The 15,439-nt window shown below is 43.5% G+C and overlaps 1 protein-coding gene across 1 annotated transcript in view; it reads left to right on the forward strand.

The window, feature by feature from the left end:
* The window catches only part of ECPAS (Ecm29 proteasome adaptor and scaffold), a gene marked incomplete at its 5' end in the record, with an annotated part of 69,410 nt that overhangs the window by 623 nt on the left and 53,348 nt on the right, over positions 1–15,439 (forward strand). Inside the window, 2 exons of the mRNA XM_084277976.1 lie at positions 7,431–7,561; positions 14,369–14,485. Of these exons, the coding sequence (XP_084134102.1) occupies positions 7,431–7,561; positions 14,369–14,485 (248 nt within the window). The remainder of the gene's footprint in view (positions 1–7,430; positions 7,562–14,368; positions 14,486–15,439) is intronic.

The raw sequence follows: 15,439 nt of genomic DNA on the forward strand, positions 1-15,439 counted from the left end.
GGTGGGTTTGCGCAGGCCTCTCGCCGGCTGTCAGAGCGGTGCGATGGTTCACGGTAGGTGTGTAAGCGCAGCCTCGGCCTCTGCAGCTCTGGGCGCATGAAGGGAACGGCCGGAGTCAGGGGTGCGTGCCTCTGCTGCCGGGCGTGCGGGGGACGGACCGAGGCTCAGCTCTCCACGCTTGTCACCTCCAGCTCCCTTTCTCAGCCTAGTGCGGTAAATGATGGGTTCTCTTTGGATTACACCTGTGAAACTTGAAAGAAGGCGGGAGGGTTTTGGTGTGGGGTGGGTTTTTGTTCTTTTTTCCTTTCCCCGCTTCTCCTGCCTTGGAGTAGAGCTTGTTCATGGACAGCAGTGAGGAGTTAACGGCGGGATAATGTATGACTCAGCCAATCTAGAGGGCCTTTGGGTGCCCTGAAATAGTACTTGGCAACCACCGGAGAGGAAGGGCAGAAGAAATACTTTGAGCATATTTGTGCTATTGGCTTTCAGATCTAAGGCGTTTCTGTGTGATGTGTCACTGGGGTTTGTGTTTTTTTTTTGTTCCTGGTGTGCTGCTGTGTAGATATAACATCCCAGTTCTGCTCTTTGTTAGATGTTACTGGAACTGGGCTGAGTGGGGTAAGGCATGCGATAATGTTGGGGATGTCCTTTGTGTAGCCAAAGAACCGGGATCTCATGGCGCAGTAAGAGGGATCTCTCACTGACACTGATCCTTGAATTGGAGGAGACAAATACCAGGCTATATTTTTTCGTTGACAACTGGGATAAATTGTAATCATGGCTGTGACAGACCTCACTACTGCTCTCATTTGGAAGATTATATTGTCAGGTTTACAGTGAGTGCTAAGGTGATTCTCCTTGGTGAAACTGGTCAGTGTGGGATCTCTCACTTGTAATTCACTGGCATTTATCTGTGTGTAAACCAGCTTCCCAGCCTCTAAATCTGGTCCTGCAAAAAATTAGTCCTCAACCATGTGCCAGTTGCTACACAGCCCTTTGTGTTAAGCTGTGATGAAAGGACAAGTGTCCTGAGGTCAAGATTCATGTTAATAATTATATGATGTCATTACTGCTTCCTTCAGAATGGAGGGATCTTTGTTGGCTTGTTTATAAATCTTTTCTCTTTTGTGTTTTTTTTTTTTTTTTTTGGATGGGAGAGGGAGGAGAGAGAGTGGATTTTTTTGGTTTTGTTTGGTTTCCCCCCCACCCCTCCCCTGGTACGTCATCTGTCACCGAAGAGAAAGTAATGCAGTCTTAAATAAAAAGTAAAGCTGATGGGGGGGGAAGTACTTCGCGTAGAGAAAGAGAATGAAACTAGCCAGCCTCCAACAGTGGGCCTACTATATTTTGATACATTTAAATAGTGAAATTTCAGCATATTTGGAAAGAAATCTGTTCCTTTGTAGGATGACTAGCAGTCCCAAAATACGGAGAAAACTTAACTGCTAGTTTTGTATGGGAAAACTGGTTTTCCTTGCTTTACATACGCATGGTTGTGGCAAGCCTTGATCTACAGCTAGTCAAAACATGCAAAATCTTACTGTTTGCTTAAACTCTGTGTAAGGGTGCTTACCATTTTGAAGGACAGATTGAGGAATGGAGATATGGCAGTATAAAAATAAAAGCAAAATTAGTAATTTGGCCCTGAAGCTGTAAGACTTCTGATGCAAGAGAAAGGAAAGTTAATTTTGAGTAAGGATAGTCGAATGGAGAACCTAAGCCTGGCATGCTGTGAATACTTGGATTTGAATATGCTATTCTAGCTTTTATATAAGCTTTTCCATACAATAAAAGAACAATGTGAGAGAAAAGGATATATCCTGCATTCCCAGCCTTTTCCAGCCGGGTCTGGTAAAATAACCTGGTAACTGGCCTACTTTTACAACCCCCCCCTTAAGTGATTTGGCCATAAGCACATGGTGGGTTACTGGTGGAGCCAGGAATAGCACCAGCAAATCCTGACTCACTGTTTGCTACTGTAAGCATATGAGTTATATTTTCTCCCAGAGTCTAATACCATTTGAACAAGAATTTGACTCCTATTTTAGTAGTGGCACAATAGACAAGAACTTTTTTTTCTGCATGCAGAAACAATTGCTTGGGACTGGAGGGTGTGTTCAAGCTTTTGCTTTAGCAAACCTGTTCCTAAAACTACTGCCCTCTGAGCAGTGAAGTTGAAACAGCCCTGTGTGCAGCGCTCCTTTTTTGCTGTAGGGCCTTTTGAAGCACATACAGGGGGTGCTGGTGTGATTTAATGGTTCCTCAGAGTTCAGGTAATGGAGGGCTGGGGTTGTTTCCTGTTTGTTTGATTGATGGAAAGAGGGTTCTAGGCATGCTGTGGTGTAGCAGTCCCACTAATCTGTGGAACTGACACTTTTCGGGTAAGTGAAGATAAACTCTGGTTTTAAGCACAGAATTTTGCTGTCCCACTCTCTGCTCTGATTTGCAGAGGACTTGGACTGTCTTCAGTTCCAGGGATACATTTGTGATGGTTAGTTAAATTATGAAGTATATTTAGCTTGACATATCCTAGCTTCAGCAATTTCTTTAGCCAGTTTTCATAGTAAGAAGGTTGTGTGTCCAGCTACACAAATACACATTGCTGAGGGGTCTGTGCGGAGTAGCTTATGTGCTGTGCATAATATCTATGTGCCAGAGGGAGCTAATACTTTATCTTACATAAGGACAAGGAGAGGAACCTGGGTGCATGAAATGGAACTGAGCTTAGCTGAACTGAGAGATCTCTTTGGTAAAAAGGTGCATAAACAGTGAACTTGCTATCTCAGGCCAAGCATTCAAAGAATTCACTTCTGTGATTTTCTTTTTCTTTTAAAAAGGAAACACCCTTTTTAACAGGAAAACACTAAACTATTTATTTATTTGCTTCATTCTTTCTGTGTCTTTCTCTCAGTTGTTCCCTTTGGCAAGCTATGGGCATAGCAGAACAGGAAGAAGGGGCATATTGTTTCAGTGAGGAGGCTGGGGTTTGCTGTTGGCGTGGGAGACTGCACAATCGGTCCTGAAGCAACAAGATGTAGAAATAGCTCTGACCCTTTTATGGCCAGTGTTGCAGGATTGGGAAGTTTATAAAGCACAAGTTGGAGCCTTGCCATTAACGTGACTTTCTTGTAAAATTGGTATGCATTATCTGTGTTTTGAAATCTGTTCCTTTCCTTTTTGCATGAGGCGAGGTCCTAAGCACTGCAACCTGTATTCCTCCTTGTAGTCTTGAATGGAGACAGGAAAGAACCAGGACTGAAACATGCATTTTCTCACAGATAGGTAACTGCATTGCCATGGTAACTTGGGGATCTTAAATTCCCTGTACACCGTGTCTCTTGACACAAATTGGACACTGCTGCTGGAAACAGGTATCCATATATATGTACACATATCTTGTTTTCCTGCCTCTTTGGTTCTTTAACTTACAGGTAACAGCGATGTCTGTTCATATGCAATGCCCATTGTCAAATCCTCCATATTTATGTTCATCTTTATTTCTTTTTTTTTTTCCCCCTATGGTATGTAGTGAAGCAAGTTAGACCTCTTACTTTATTATCATATAACCTAGTGTCCCCTTCCCCAAATTACAGCTGTGCAACCATGCAGTTTTAGAGTTAGCAGTGGGAGCTGTAAAACTTGATGGAGAAGGCTTTGTCTTCATTCTTTAAAAATTGCAAAGTATGTCATGTGGGAATGTGAGATGGGTTGGAAGCAAATCCGTGCTCTAGTTTGTCTGAAGCACAGGGGTCCATTCACTGCTGTGGACTAGACAGGAAGGCTAGGAGATAGTTCTGAGGAGATGCGAGGCACAGAGGGGGAGGAACGTGCCCCAAGCCAGGCAAGCATGTCTCCAACACACATGGAGGTAGGACACAGGGTCTCAGTTTCAGATACTGCATTCCCAGCTCCTCTCCTGGATGATTGCATGTGGTGCTTTAAATCTCCAGGGTTTATGCTTTCCCATAATGACCACTGACAGATTGAGAAATGGTCTTAATTGTTGTTAGAATAAAACTGGGGAGAAGATGGTTGATGTGCAATACTTGGGAGGGTTTATAGCTCTTTGTTTTCCTGTCTCGCTGCTATGGATACTGCCTGCATCAGCAGCATGGCAGAGTGCTCTGACAAACTCCACATCAGTTTCTTAACTGCAGCCAGGCAACTAGTCTTGAATTTGCTGAAGAGTCCTGTCGAGCTCGTGGTTAGGGGAAAGATGCTTGATGGCAGTACTGGGGCTTAACTGACCAGGGAACAGAGATATGGGGAAAGTGATGAACATGTCTCACAGGCACCATAAACAAGGGGCAGGTGATCTTTTTCTTCCTGGTCTCTGTGAATATTACAATTCTAGTTGCTGCATGTAATAACAGTATAATGGAGGAAGCTGGAAATGGTGTAGATGCTGCAGTTCAGTGCACTGCTGTGCTTCCTGTGAGCCTGTGCAGAGTGGTTTCTGTGCCTTTCCAAAGGTGCCTGTAGTCTAGCGGCTACAACAAATAGTTTTACTTGTGTAACTTCACTTGTTCTTTGTTACAGTTAAATCTGATCTGTTGTATTGTCAGTTTGCTTGAAGATGGTGAGTCTGCAGTGATATACTGGAGTTCAGGGTCTTAGGGGAAAGGTTTGATAATTTCATTCATTGTTTGAGTTATTTTAGTTGTGTGGCATGGCCTAAGCAATCATCTGGTGCTGGCAGAGTGGTGAGACACTGTGGAAGACATAGAGGAGGGAGATTGGGGGTGGGAGGGTGAGGAGCAGAGACTGGGTGGGTATAGTGGGGGAAATACATGAAAGGGAAAGTGAAGTGAGAGAGAAATTGATAGAATTAAAAAAAATAAAATTGGAATATGAGATAAATGTCATGACGGCATTGACTAGCTGACAGCCTGATTATTCCCTGAAACCTGCCTGATACAAAAAATTGACTCTCAAGTCAGTTTGCATTGTAGATTCTGCAGAGTTTTAAGCTTGTAATTTAACTGACAATAAAAATTCAAAGTCCTCTGTCTTTTCAGATGTCTGTCATATTTGCTCAGTAGAAAATAAAATGATGGAAGTGATATGTTTATGTTTAATCTGCAGCTGGCAGAGGAGGAGTAATGCTGTGAGGATTCGGTGCAGAGATGGCACAGATTTAGAAAATAGGACAGTAAAGCCTTCTAGAGTTACATCATGATAGGTTTGCTGACTAGAACTGTATTTGCACGTGATTTTTGCTCACTTAGGTTCCAGTCGGATCCATTCACGTTCGTTGTTACCTCTGCCTTGTACCAGTGCTCTATTCTCTTTTTTGCCTCGGTAGTCCTTTACAGCCAGCTCAGTGATCCCCTTCTGCTGAAGGAGGGTTCTCTTTGGTTTCCCTCTAATCTCAGTTTGCAGGTCACTTTACATTAGTCTTTGGGAAAATTATTTCCTCCTTGTAAGTTGTCTTAAGACCTGTAGTCCCTTCAGAAGCCCCGGGTCTCCTTGCTACCCATGGATCTGGCCTGCAGTGTGAAGAACAGACATCCCTGATACAGTGCAGGACTGCTGCTGTACCAGGGAGGTTTTGCTTTGCTTCTGGTTTAGCTGTTGGGGCAGCTGCATAGTGGCACTTAAACTAGGGACTCTTCAGTTTTTTTTATAAAAAAGACAGATGGTCCTCAGGCCTTGTGCTTCAGCTGCTGACAGAAGATTTCGGTCTCATCTGTTTCCTTGAACTGATCTTCTGCTATCTCGCTGAGAAAACAGATGTTGCTGCTTCCCCTTACCCCACCCCTGTGGCGGCCGGCAGTGAGCAACACGCAATTCAATACGAATTTTAGGTGAAGCCGTTTATTGGGTGAAATGACACAGATTGTATGCATTTGGTACTGCAAACGTGGCAAGCTAAAATACTGCTGTTTGGTTATACACACTGTTCACACCACACTGGTTAGTAATTATAACGAGTTCTGATAAACATACCTTCTAGCTGAGTATCTTTGGTTTACCTTTGATGTCTAAAAGCATCCTCACACCGGCTGTTTTGACTATATTACTATGGCTGGTTCTTAACATGTTCTGTTACTGTCAAGTACCTTCCCATAACTACTTCTTGGTTTAGGGTAGCCTGTACCCCTATCATCAAAACCACTCTGTTTTGAGAATATGATTATTAAGACCATCTTAGCATGAGTAACTTTTTCTAAATTATGGGAACAGGAGGATATTGTCAGAGCCTAAATCTTGGGAGAAGAGAGCTAGACCGCTAGCAGGCCTGCTGTCTTCCCTGGCACACCCCTGCCTTTTCTTTAATGTGTAGGAGTTGCAACTTACACTTTGCAGATGTAAAACAATTTATTTTTATGTTCCTTCCTGGGTTTGCGGAAGAGACCTGCTGGCTAGAGGAAGGTGGATTTGCTACAGCGCTCCACCAGCTTCACAGAGCGATGAGAAGAGCTTTATGTTTTAAGTTACAGCATTATGTCCTGTGTGCCACAACAGTGATCTGATTCCTATTGATGATAATGCTCTTTTGAAAGAAAGGTCAGCAATTTGTAATAAATCAGTAACTGGTTCAGTCAACATTTGTACAGCTGTTTAAAGATTTTCTGGAAGACTTAAGTGGCTTAACAGAGTTACGAGCGGGACAGGTTAGCCCATGTCAAGATGTCCTATGAATACTCCATGAGTACTATGTTTTCCTTGGAACAGTAGTCTGAAGCTTTCAAATAACTTTTTTTTTGATTTTGTAGATTTTTTTTTCCTGTGCTTTCAGGTGTGCAGCCTGTTTATTTGTACGTAACCGCTATGGTGTGGCTTGCCACAAGCTTGTAGCTTGTGCTTGGCCTAGACTCTTTCCTTTCTGTGACACTAATTGTAATGGGTCTTGGGTTCTATTATATGTGCTCAGTGGTTTTTGTTCTGTTGGCAGGATGTCTGCAGGGTCCCTGTGCATGACTGGAACCCTAGTTTTAACAAGAATGATAATAAAAATTGGTCAGATCTTTTTGTCCTCTGATTAAGTAGCAGAGATACAGAACATCATGGTCTGAATGCATATCACAGCAAGCATGTTAACAGAAGTTAGTAGCCCTACAGCTGAACACCTTTGCTGTCAAAGCAGAAAGGGCAGGGGATGACTTGACTATCATAACCTTGTATTTGAGCTTTAGAGATGGTTTAGCCTCTATTTAAAACAGAGTGTGAAATAAAGGAAATGTTAATTGCTTCTGTCATTGATAGGAGTGATCTCCACATAATTGTGGAGACTAGTACTGCACTCTGTCAGGCTGGTTTCGGTCATTGATGCTTTGCTCGGGTAGTGCTAAAATACAAGATGAATCTGTGTGCTGTTGAGATGGAACTACTTGAGAAGTGTGTGTTATATTCAGAAAAACTTGATGGTTTTTCTACAGTGATTTTGAATTTCAACCAGTTTCTCTTTGTCCTCTTTCCCCCCCCAGATCAACTTGAACGTGTGTTCTTGCGTCTTGGCCATGCAGAAACAGATGAGCAATTACAGAACATTATTTCCAAATTCCTACCACCTGTTCTTCTCAAGCTGTCCAGCACACAGGAAGGAGTTCGTAAAAAGGTAAGGCTGTAACTTACTGAAATGGTATCTTGTCCCAGTCAGGGAGCAGGAAAAGCCCCTGATGTATCATGGTTTACTACACTTGGGTTTTCACTGTGGAGAAATTAACTCCTTGAGGAAGAGTTGTCATGAACGTGGTAGCGAGTGGGTTTATTACAACTGTTAGGACTTAAAGCGGTTGTTGCTTCTATCAGCAGGGTCCTTTGCAGTTGTGTGGCTTTTGCAGAGGTGTGGAGGCTGCATTTATTTCCACTTAAAGCCAGCTAGCTATGAGTTAGTCACAGACCAGGACTTCCTGCTATAAGAGGCAAGTTGCCTTTCAAGTTAAGGCTGTTGTGCATCCACCTGACTTAAGGCACACATGGAGCAAACTCACTTCTGTGTGCAAAAGGCTATGAAGAGATACTTATTGATGTAATTTGTTTGCCCAATAACAGAAATAGGAGCAAAGACCAAACAATTTTGGAGGTGGAATTTGATTTCTACCTGAAGGAATTCAGTTTTCTGGTACAGAAGGCAGCTTTATCACAGAATTCCTTCAGGGACATATTAAATTCCACCTCCAGAAATGCTTGGGCTTTGCTCCTATGACTATAACCAGGTAAGGACCAAACAGTTTTGGAGGTGGAATTTAATATATCTATATGTGTGTGTGTGTGTGTGTATATATGGAATTCAATCCTCTGTATTAGGTTATAGGATAAAAGCTCACCTGCACACATGCAAAGGAGCACAGAGACACAATAGCATGTGCAGAAACCTTTATAATGCCCTGTACCAGATACTCCCAGGCTCATCGTAGGAGCCATCAGCCTATCAAAGGCCCACCTCCTGAAGCCCAGGGGAACACAGAGGCACCATGGCAGGGAGGAGCCCAATTTAAAGACTCAGAGGAAGGGGCATCCTGACCAGGGCTCTGTCTTGGGACATCCTCAGCCCTGCTGTCTGGGCATGAAACTGGTCAAGATGAGGCAATGCCAGAACAGAGGGTGCTGTGTAGAGGTAGTGGTCACAGTGGGATGCAGGGGAAGAGCATTTTGAGATTGCATGAGCTTTCTAATAAGGTGTTTAGTGGAGGAACCAAAGGCAGGAAAGGGGATGGGCCTACGTGATTTGGGGAGGAATAAGTCTGGCTCTCTAGCAGTGAAGTCCACTGGTGAATATATGTGACTTCTGGTTGTACTTGGAGGCATGGAGCTGCATGCTTCCCTTCTGCTGGGCCTGGCCCTAGTTTCCTGACCACATGTAGCAGTCATTTCCTCTACTCCTGTGACCAGACAAGGACTAAACATTGTTGAAGACAATGTTTAATAAGAACACGAAGGGACTCGGTGATGTAGCTGCCTTTTGTAGCAGGGAGCTGAACTCTGTTTACTGTCAGGCTGTTTTTCCCCTGGCCTGTGTTCTTGCACAAGTCCTGTGCAACAGCAGTTCTGGGATTGCATGAGGGGATCATTAAACCTAGTGTTAACAACAGAAGGGATCTGACCTTGTCTGAACTCAGGCAGAGGAATACCTGCTTCTGTTTCCTGTTCTGCCAGTATGTGAGCAGCTGGATCAGAAAGCAAAGGCTGAATTCTTTTATTTGCAGCCCTTCATTAGAAGGAGCTGCCTGTTCATAGAGGTGGACTGGAACCCTTCTGAGCAGAGCGCAGACAGACCGTTGAGGAGTGGTGATGGTGAAAAAGAAGCTTTCTATAATCCCCTCTTTATCTTCTAGAAATTAAGGAAATAATAATAATAATCCCTACACTGGATTTATGAGTACATTTCAGAACATGCAGGTGACTAGAACATAGAGTTTTCTGCACAAGACATGGTCCTGGCAATGGTTACATGGAAGTGGATCCCAAGTTATTAAGCTGTTTCACTGTGCTGAAGAACAGATACTTAACTCAGATGGAGTTAAATACCTGCTTATCATGTGCACTTAAAGCTGTGACTAAACATATCCAACCAGCTAGTGAAATTTCTTAGCTTTTTTTTATATTATTTTTTAAAAAAAGGAATTTATTGTCTGGGTTTTTTTGAGTGCTGAGAGATTCAGGAATGGGGAAGAACTACTTCTCTGAAAATTGAATTTTAGGAGGCCTTTCAAAATTACACAGCATTCTTACGGGATTTGTAGCTTTTGTGTTAGAATGAATAATCAAATAAAACTTAATTTCTTCTTCTGGGTGTTTAAAGTCTAGATTTTTATCTATTCAAGATAATGATAATATTGTAAACAATTACAGCACTTCCTTGTACTTCTGTACCAATGAACTTAGTCAAATTCATTGAAGTCCAGGAAGTTCCCTGACATCCTGCTCTTGACATGTGAATGAAGGGAAGTTGACAGTCAGTATTTCTGTTTTCATAGTAAACTCAAAATGTAACAAGTAACTTCTGCATGTGTGTTTTTTAGTATTATTGTTGTTTACATAGCGATCTAATTTATCAGAGACAGAGGGGAGGGCAAGACTGTCAGTTTTTTATTCTAATGAACATCAGTGAAGGTCTATGGAGTGTACAACCTACAAATGAATCTGTTCAATAGGCATATTGGTGCCTTCTGTTACTTACAGGAGAACTCAGCCTTTTGGTCTTCTACTGCCCTTAGTTTGCTGTTAATGTGGTAGGAAAATGTCTTTAAGAGTCTGATGCATTTTCAAATGCTCATGGCTTATAAACAGAAATATCTACCTTTTCAGTGCTCATTTTGCCTGATGGACAGCAAAGAACGTGCCTGTTTAACATCAGCCTCAAAAACATGTGAAGGCTAAAGCAAGTGGTTGGGTTTTTTTTTCCTGTAGGTTGTTTGTTTTATTTTTACATGAGCACTCTGGCAGTTGAAAAGCTAATGTATTAAGTAGATGAAATAGAATGGAAAGAGGACAAAAAAAAAACCTCAGTGTGTTGCTGACACTTGTTCATGGAGGTCCTTTCGCTCATAGTCAGAAGCACATTCTAGTTCATTCAGTACACAGATGGATTGACTATACTCTGATTTCACTTTTATCCCCAGCCTAACTTCTCAAGCTTGGACTGCTAGAATGGAAAGGGGAAATTCCCTTCTTCCTGCACCCTTAACATATTGCTTTGGTGGTCTTATCCCTGCCCTTAATTTTGTTCCTGTCAGGTCAATGTTTCTGAGGTGTTCAGTAATTTGAACTCATTCCCCTTTTATACAGCTTCAGATCTAGTCTGTATTCTAGCTGTGTGGATAAGCTTGCAATGGCTATGCCTTCTTAATCCTTTTACTCTGAAAGGGTAATCCCTCCTCAGGCTACAGTTAACAGATGAGTTAAATTCAGCTCTAGAATGTCTTCTACCAAATTGGTTACCCTAGTAGTGTCACACAAAGAACTTACCTGGGGTAATTTCATTCAGCTGGTGTAGGTGTGTTCCAAGAAGTGTTGATGGAATGGCAGCTTTTGTGCCGGACTCGGTACTGTGTCATCATGCAGCTCATCTGAAGCCTGCAGAAATGTAAGAAGCAGTTCAAGCATGTCTGCTTGGAAGTGCAGACATTTGCCTGATGCAAGTCAGATGAGTACTGTTAGATGAGCTCTATAGTGCGCTGATTTAATATTAAAGATTAGAGAAGCAAGACATGAGTTAAACACTCATGCATATGCTAATCCAGCCACATCTTTTTTCACTAGCTATCATGAGTATTTTCACAGAAGGTTTGGGGTTGGAAGGGACCTCTGAAGGTCATCTAGTCTAACCTCCCATGCCAGAGCAGGATCACCTCGAGCAGGCTGCACAGGGCAGAGTCCAGGGGAGTTCTGAACGTCTCCAGAGATGGAGACTCCACAGCCTCTCTGGGCAGCCTGTCCAGTAAAGAAGTTCCTCCTTACGTGTAGGTGGAACTGCCTCTAGTCCAGTTTGTGCCCATCACTTGCCATGTCACTGGGCACCACTGCAGACTGACCCCATCCTTCTGACACCCTCAAGTATTTCTAAGCATTGGTAAGATGCCCCCTCAGCCTTCCTACCTTTGTTCAGCACAGGCCTAAAGGATGAGGTTCTTCCTGAGCTCCGTCAGCCTCAGTGCTCCGTGTACCTGCAACAGCGTCAGGGTAGTGGGGTGACTCTCCGTTGTCTGCACACCTTGGGGTGCCAGTTCTGGGACTCCCGTTGTAGCCTGTCCCTACAATGGGTGACAGCAGCAGGAGGAAGCAGGGCTGTGTGTGCTGGGGGTGACACCACAGCTTCTTTCTTCTGCGTGCCCCAGAAATGCGGAAGAAGGGTGTTCGGAAGGGGTTACTCTGCTTTGAAAGACGAGATAAAAGTAGTTCCTCCTGAAGAGAGGCAGCAGCTCCAGGGAGAGGAAGAACTGCCGGGTTCTGCCCCTTCTGTGAGAGGGCTGTCCTCAGAGTGAGAAGGGATGTTTTCTTCAAGGGCAGAATTTCAGCTAGAAGATAAAATCCTTGTCAAACCTCCCCCTTCCTGCTGCCAGGGTTCCTGAGCTTGGGGCTGTGCTTGTGCCTTGCCAGCAGTGCCACTGGGTCATTGCTACGTAGGTCTGGCAGAACGGGATTGAACCTGAAGAGGGAATGACCGAGCAAGAGATGGGGCCTCACAGTTGAACAGGTTCCTCAAACTCTGTTGTAGTTGTATGTTTCTCTTCCTACACAAAAAAAGCATGTGCAGACAGTTTTTTCCTCTCTAAAATGATAGGAATTTGTGACTGCTGTTATAATAGCTGTTAGCATTGCCTGGTTTCTCAGCTTACCTCTGGTCTCAATCACATACTTGTGGTCAGTTACGCAATTTCTCTGGATTGTATCTGGACATCGTTTGTTTGATACCTGGTCATGGCATGGATGATGTCTTAGCTCGTATGCAGCTCAGCAAGCACATGGTTCTGCAGTTTCCATTACAAACTTCGGTGACAGCACTTCAGCTGCTTTTTTTGCCATACCATGACCAAAGGAGTGAGCCATCATTAGAAGCACAGGGAAGCGTGCCCACCCTGGCTTTTTGACTTGAATTTCTTGAAGTCAGAATGTGTTTAGGACTGGTTCTGGCTCTGGCTGGTTTTACTGGAGCTGAGGTGGCTGCATTTAACATCATTATATGTTTGCACCACTGTGCTTGAGATGCTGTTAGGGTTTGTGAATACAGATGTTCAGTGTGATTTCTCACAACCCATGATTCCAGAGGGGAGCTTGTATGTAGTTTTTCAAGTTCCTTTGTTTAGTTATGTGCTGTGGTTTTGCATGGCAAGATTTGGGGTGGGGGGCACGGGTGGCTTCTGCAAGAAGCAGCTAGAAGCTTCCTTTAGGTCTGACAGAGCCAATACCAGCTGGCTCAAGGACACACCCACTGCTGACCAAGGCCAAGCCCATCAGTGACTGGTAGCACCTCTAGGGTAGCATACTGAAGAGGCAAAAAACAAAACCACAAGCAGATTCTTTTTGCTGCCAGAGAGGGGAGTGAGATGCAAGAAGCTGTGCAGACACCAAGGTCAGTGAAGAAGTAGGAGAGGAGGCACTCCTCCTGCAGCCTGTGGAGAAGACCATGGTGGAGTAGGTTTTCCCCTTGCAGCCTGTGAAAGGTGATCAGGGAGCAGAGACCCCACCTGCAGCATGGAAAGACCCCCACACTGGACCAGGTGTAGATATATGGAAGATGCAAGCTCCTGGCAGGTCCTCCAGCCCATGGAGATTGAGGCCCAGACTGGAGCAGGTTTACTGGGAGGACTCGTGCCTCTGTGGGGGACCAGACTGGAGCAGTCTGGGCCTGAGGGACTGAGAGACCTTCTGTGATTCTGTGGCTACACCTCATAGCAGTGACCTACTCTGGGACAGCTGGGGAAGAGCTGAAGCCCTGTGGGAAAGGACTCAGGTTGGAGCAGTTTGTGAAGGACTGTCTCCCATGGGTGGGATCCCATGTTGGAGCAGGGGAAGGGTGTGAGGAATGCCTCCCCAGCCAAGAAGGAAAACAACTTGTGAGGAACTGAATGAAACCCCCATCTGTGTCTCCCCCTGTGACACAAGGAGGGGGAGTAGGGAGAGGAATCATGCATAAAGCTGAGTCTGCTAAGAAGGGAGGGGTGGGGGAAGGTGCTTTTAAGATTTGGTTTTACTTCTCATTACCCAACTCTGGTTTCTTTGGGGAGGGGGGGGGTGTGTGTAATAAATTAAATGGGATTTTTTTATTCCACATTGAGTCTGTTTTACCTCTTGACATTAATTGCAGAATGATCTCTCCCTGTCCTTATCTCCACTCCTAAACCTCTCAATATATATTTACTCCCCTGTCCAGCTGAAAAGGGGAATGATAGAGTGGCTTTGGTGGGTGTCTGGCCTCCAGCCAGGGACAAACCACCACATTATGGTATCTCATATACTGGATTTACAATTGACAGTTGGCCAGTGCTATGCTAAGAAACTACTTCATGGGATTTTAAGGTAATTCATGTTGGAGGGGACCTCCAAAAGTCTCCAGACCCAAGCTCTTCCTTAAACCAGAGGAAGCCAGGCTTGGGTGTGAGGGACAGTAACCAGCTGGCTTCAGATTACTGAAGATCTGGTCATCTTCAGTAATCATTTCTTCCTGACATTCTGTTGAAGGAGGTTATTGGTTGTGGCAGAATTTGGGACTTTATATTTGTTGGTCTTAACAGCAACTTCAGGCGTAACAGAATAGTTTCTAGATAATACAGTAAATGATGGCTGCTGTTTTCTTATAGATCAAATAATTGGGTAGCTCAGACCTGATCAACTTATAATAGTGGACTGGGGGTGATGTGTGGAAACCAGAGTAATAAAATGAATGGTGGTTCCAGCAAGCCTTTTGTTTTCTTCCTCTCAGGTCATGGAACTTCTGGTTCATCTGAATAAGCGCATCAAAAGTCGTCCAAAAATTCAGCTTCCAGTGGAGACATTGCTAGTTCAATATCAAGATCCTGCTGCAGTGTCTTTTGTCACTGTAAGTGTCTGCTCCTCCAAGAATAGTTACTGATTTACTTGTAACAAGCTGACTATTCTTTAAAGCTCCTGTATTTAGCCTTGTCAGGTTTCCTATCAAGTATGTTATTGTCATGAGGTTGATGTTTTAAGAGATTTTTTCTTAAACTAAACCTAATAGTTTCATAAAGCAGCTACATTATCGATTCTGTTGAAATTACTGTTAACTATCCTTGATGTTTCATGAATCCACGAATTGTCATTGCTTGTATTGTGGAGGGTCTTTGCAATTGTTAGTTGCTAGAAAGTACGTTTTGCAAGCAGCTACCAGTCCTGATACATGTAGTTTTGGGGTCTTAAAACATAATGAAAGAGCAGAGTTTTGCTTCAAAATCTGTATTTCTCTGATTGCATGAAAACATGTATTTTTGTGTATTTTTAGTGTCAGGACTGTAACTTTACAAGATAGGATTAAACCCCCCTTTTTTTACAGATGGGAAAACTTTATTAGGTGGTTTCATTCAATGTAGTTTAAAAAGTTGAAAGTAGTTTATTGAAAGCTTTTGTGAAACTGTGAACTCATTTTTCACTTCAGCTGTGGTAGATATATTGCAAATCACCATCATGAAAAAAGTGATAAAAGCAGAGGGGAATTTTCTGTCCTCCTCATTTGACTTTACAGTCATATGTAGTGTAAATGTAGTATCTTAGGAAGTAGTGGGGAAATACTTAGACTATAAACAGAAGTAACATTGACGTGATCTCAGATTGTCTTTAAGCAAGTGGAATTATTCAGGGTTCACTTTTTAGAAATGGCCAAGAGCTTCTAGAGTGCCCATGTTCTGCAGAGCAGTAAAAGAACCATTTTGTTTGAAGACAAACCACGTACGCTGTACTTTTGTCTGTATGTGTTAGAAGTCTGTTGTCACAGAACCACAGAACATGAGGTTGGAAGAGTTTTTCAAAGGTCCTCTAG

Source organism: Gallinula chloropus (assembly GCF_964237585.1).
Source record: "Gallinula chloropus genome assembly, chromosome: Z".
NCBI classification, from domain to species: domain Eukaryota; kingdom Metazoa; phylum Chordata; class Aves; order Gruiformes; family Rallidae; genus Gallinula; species Gallinula chloropus.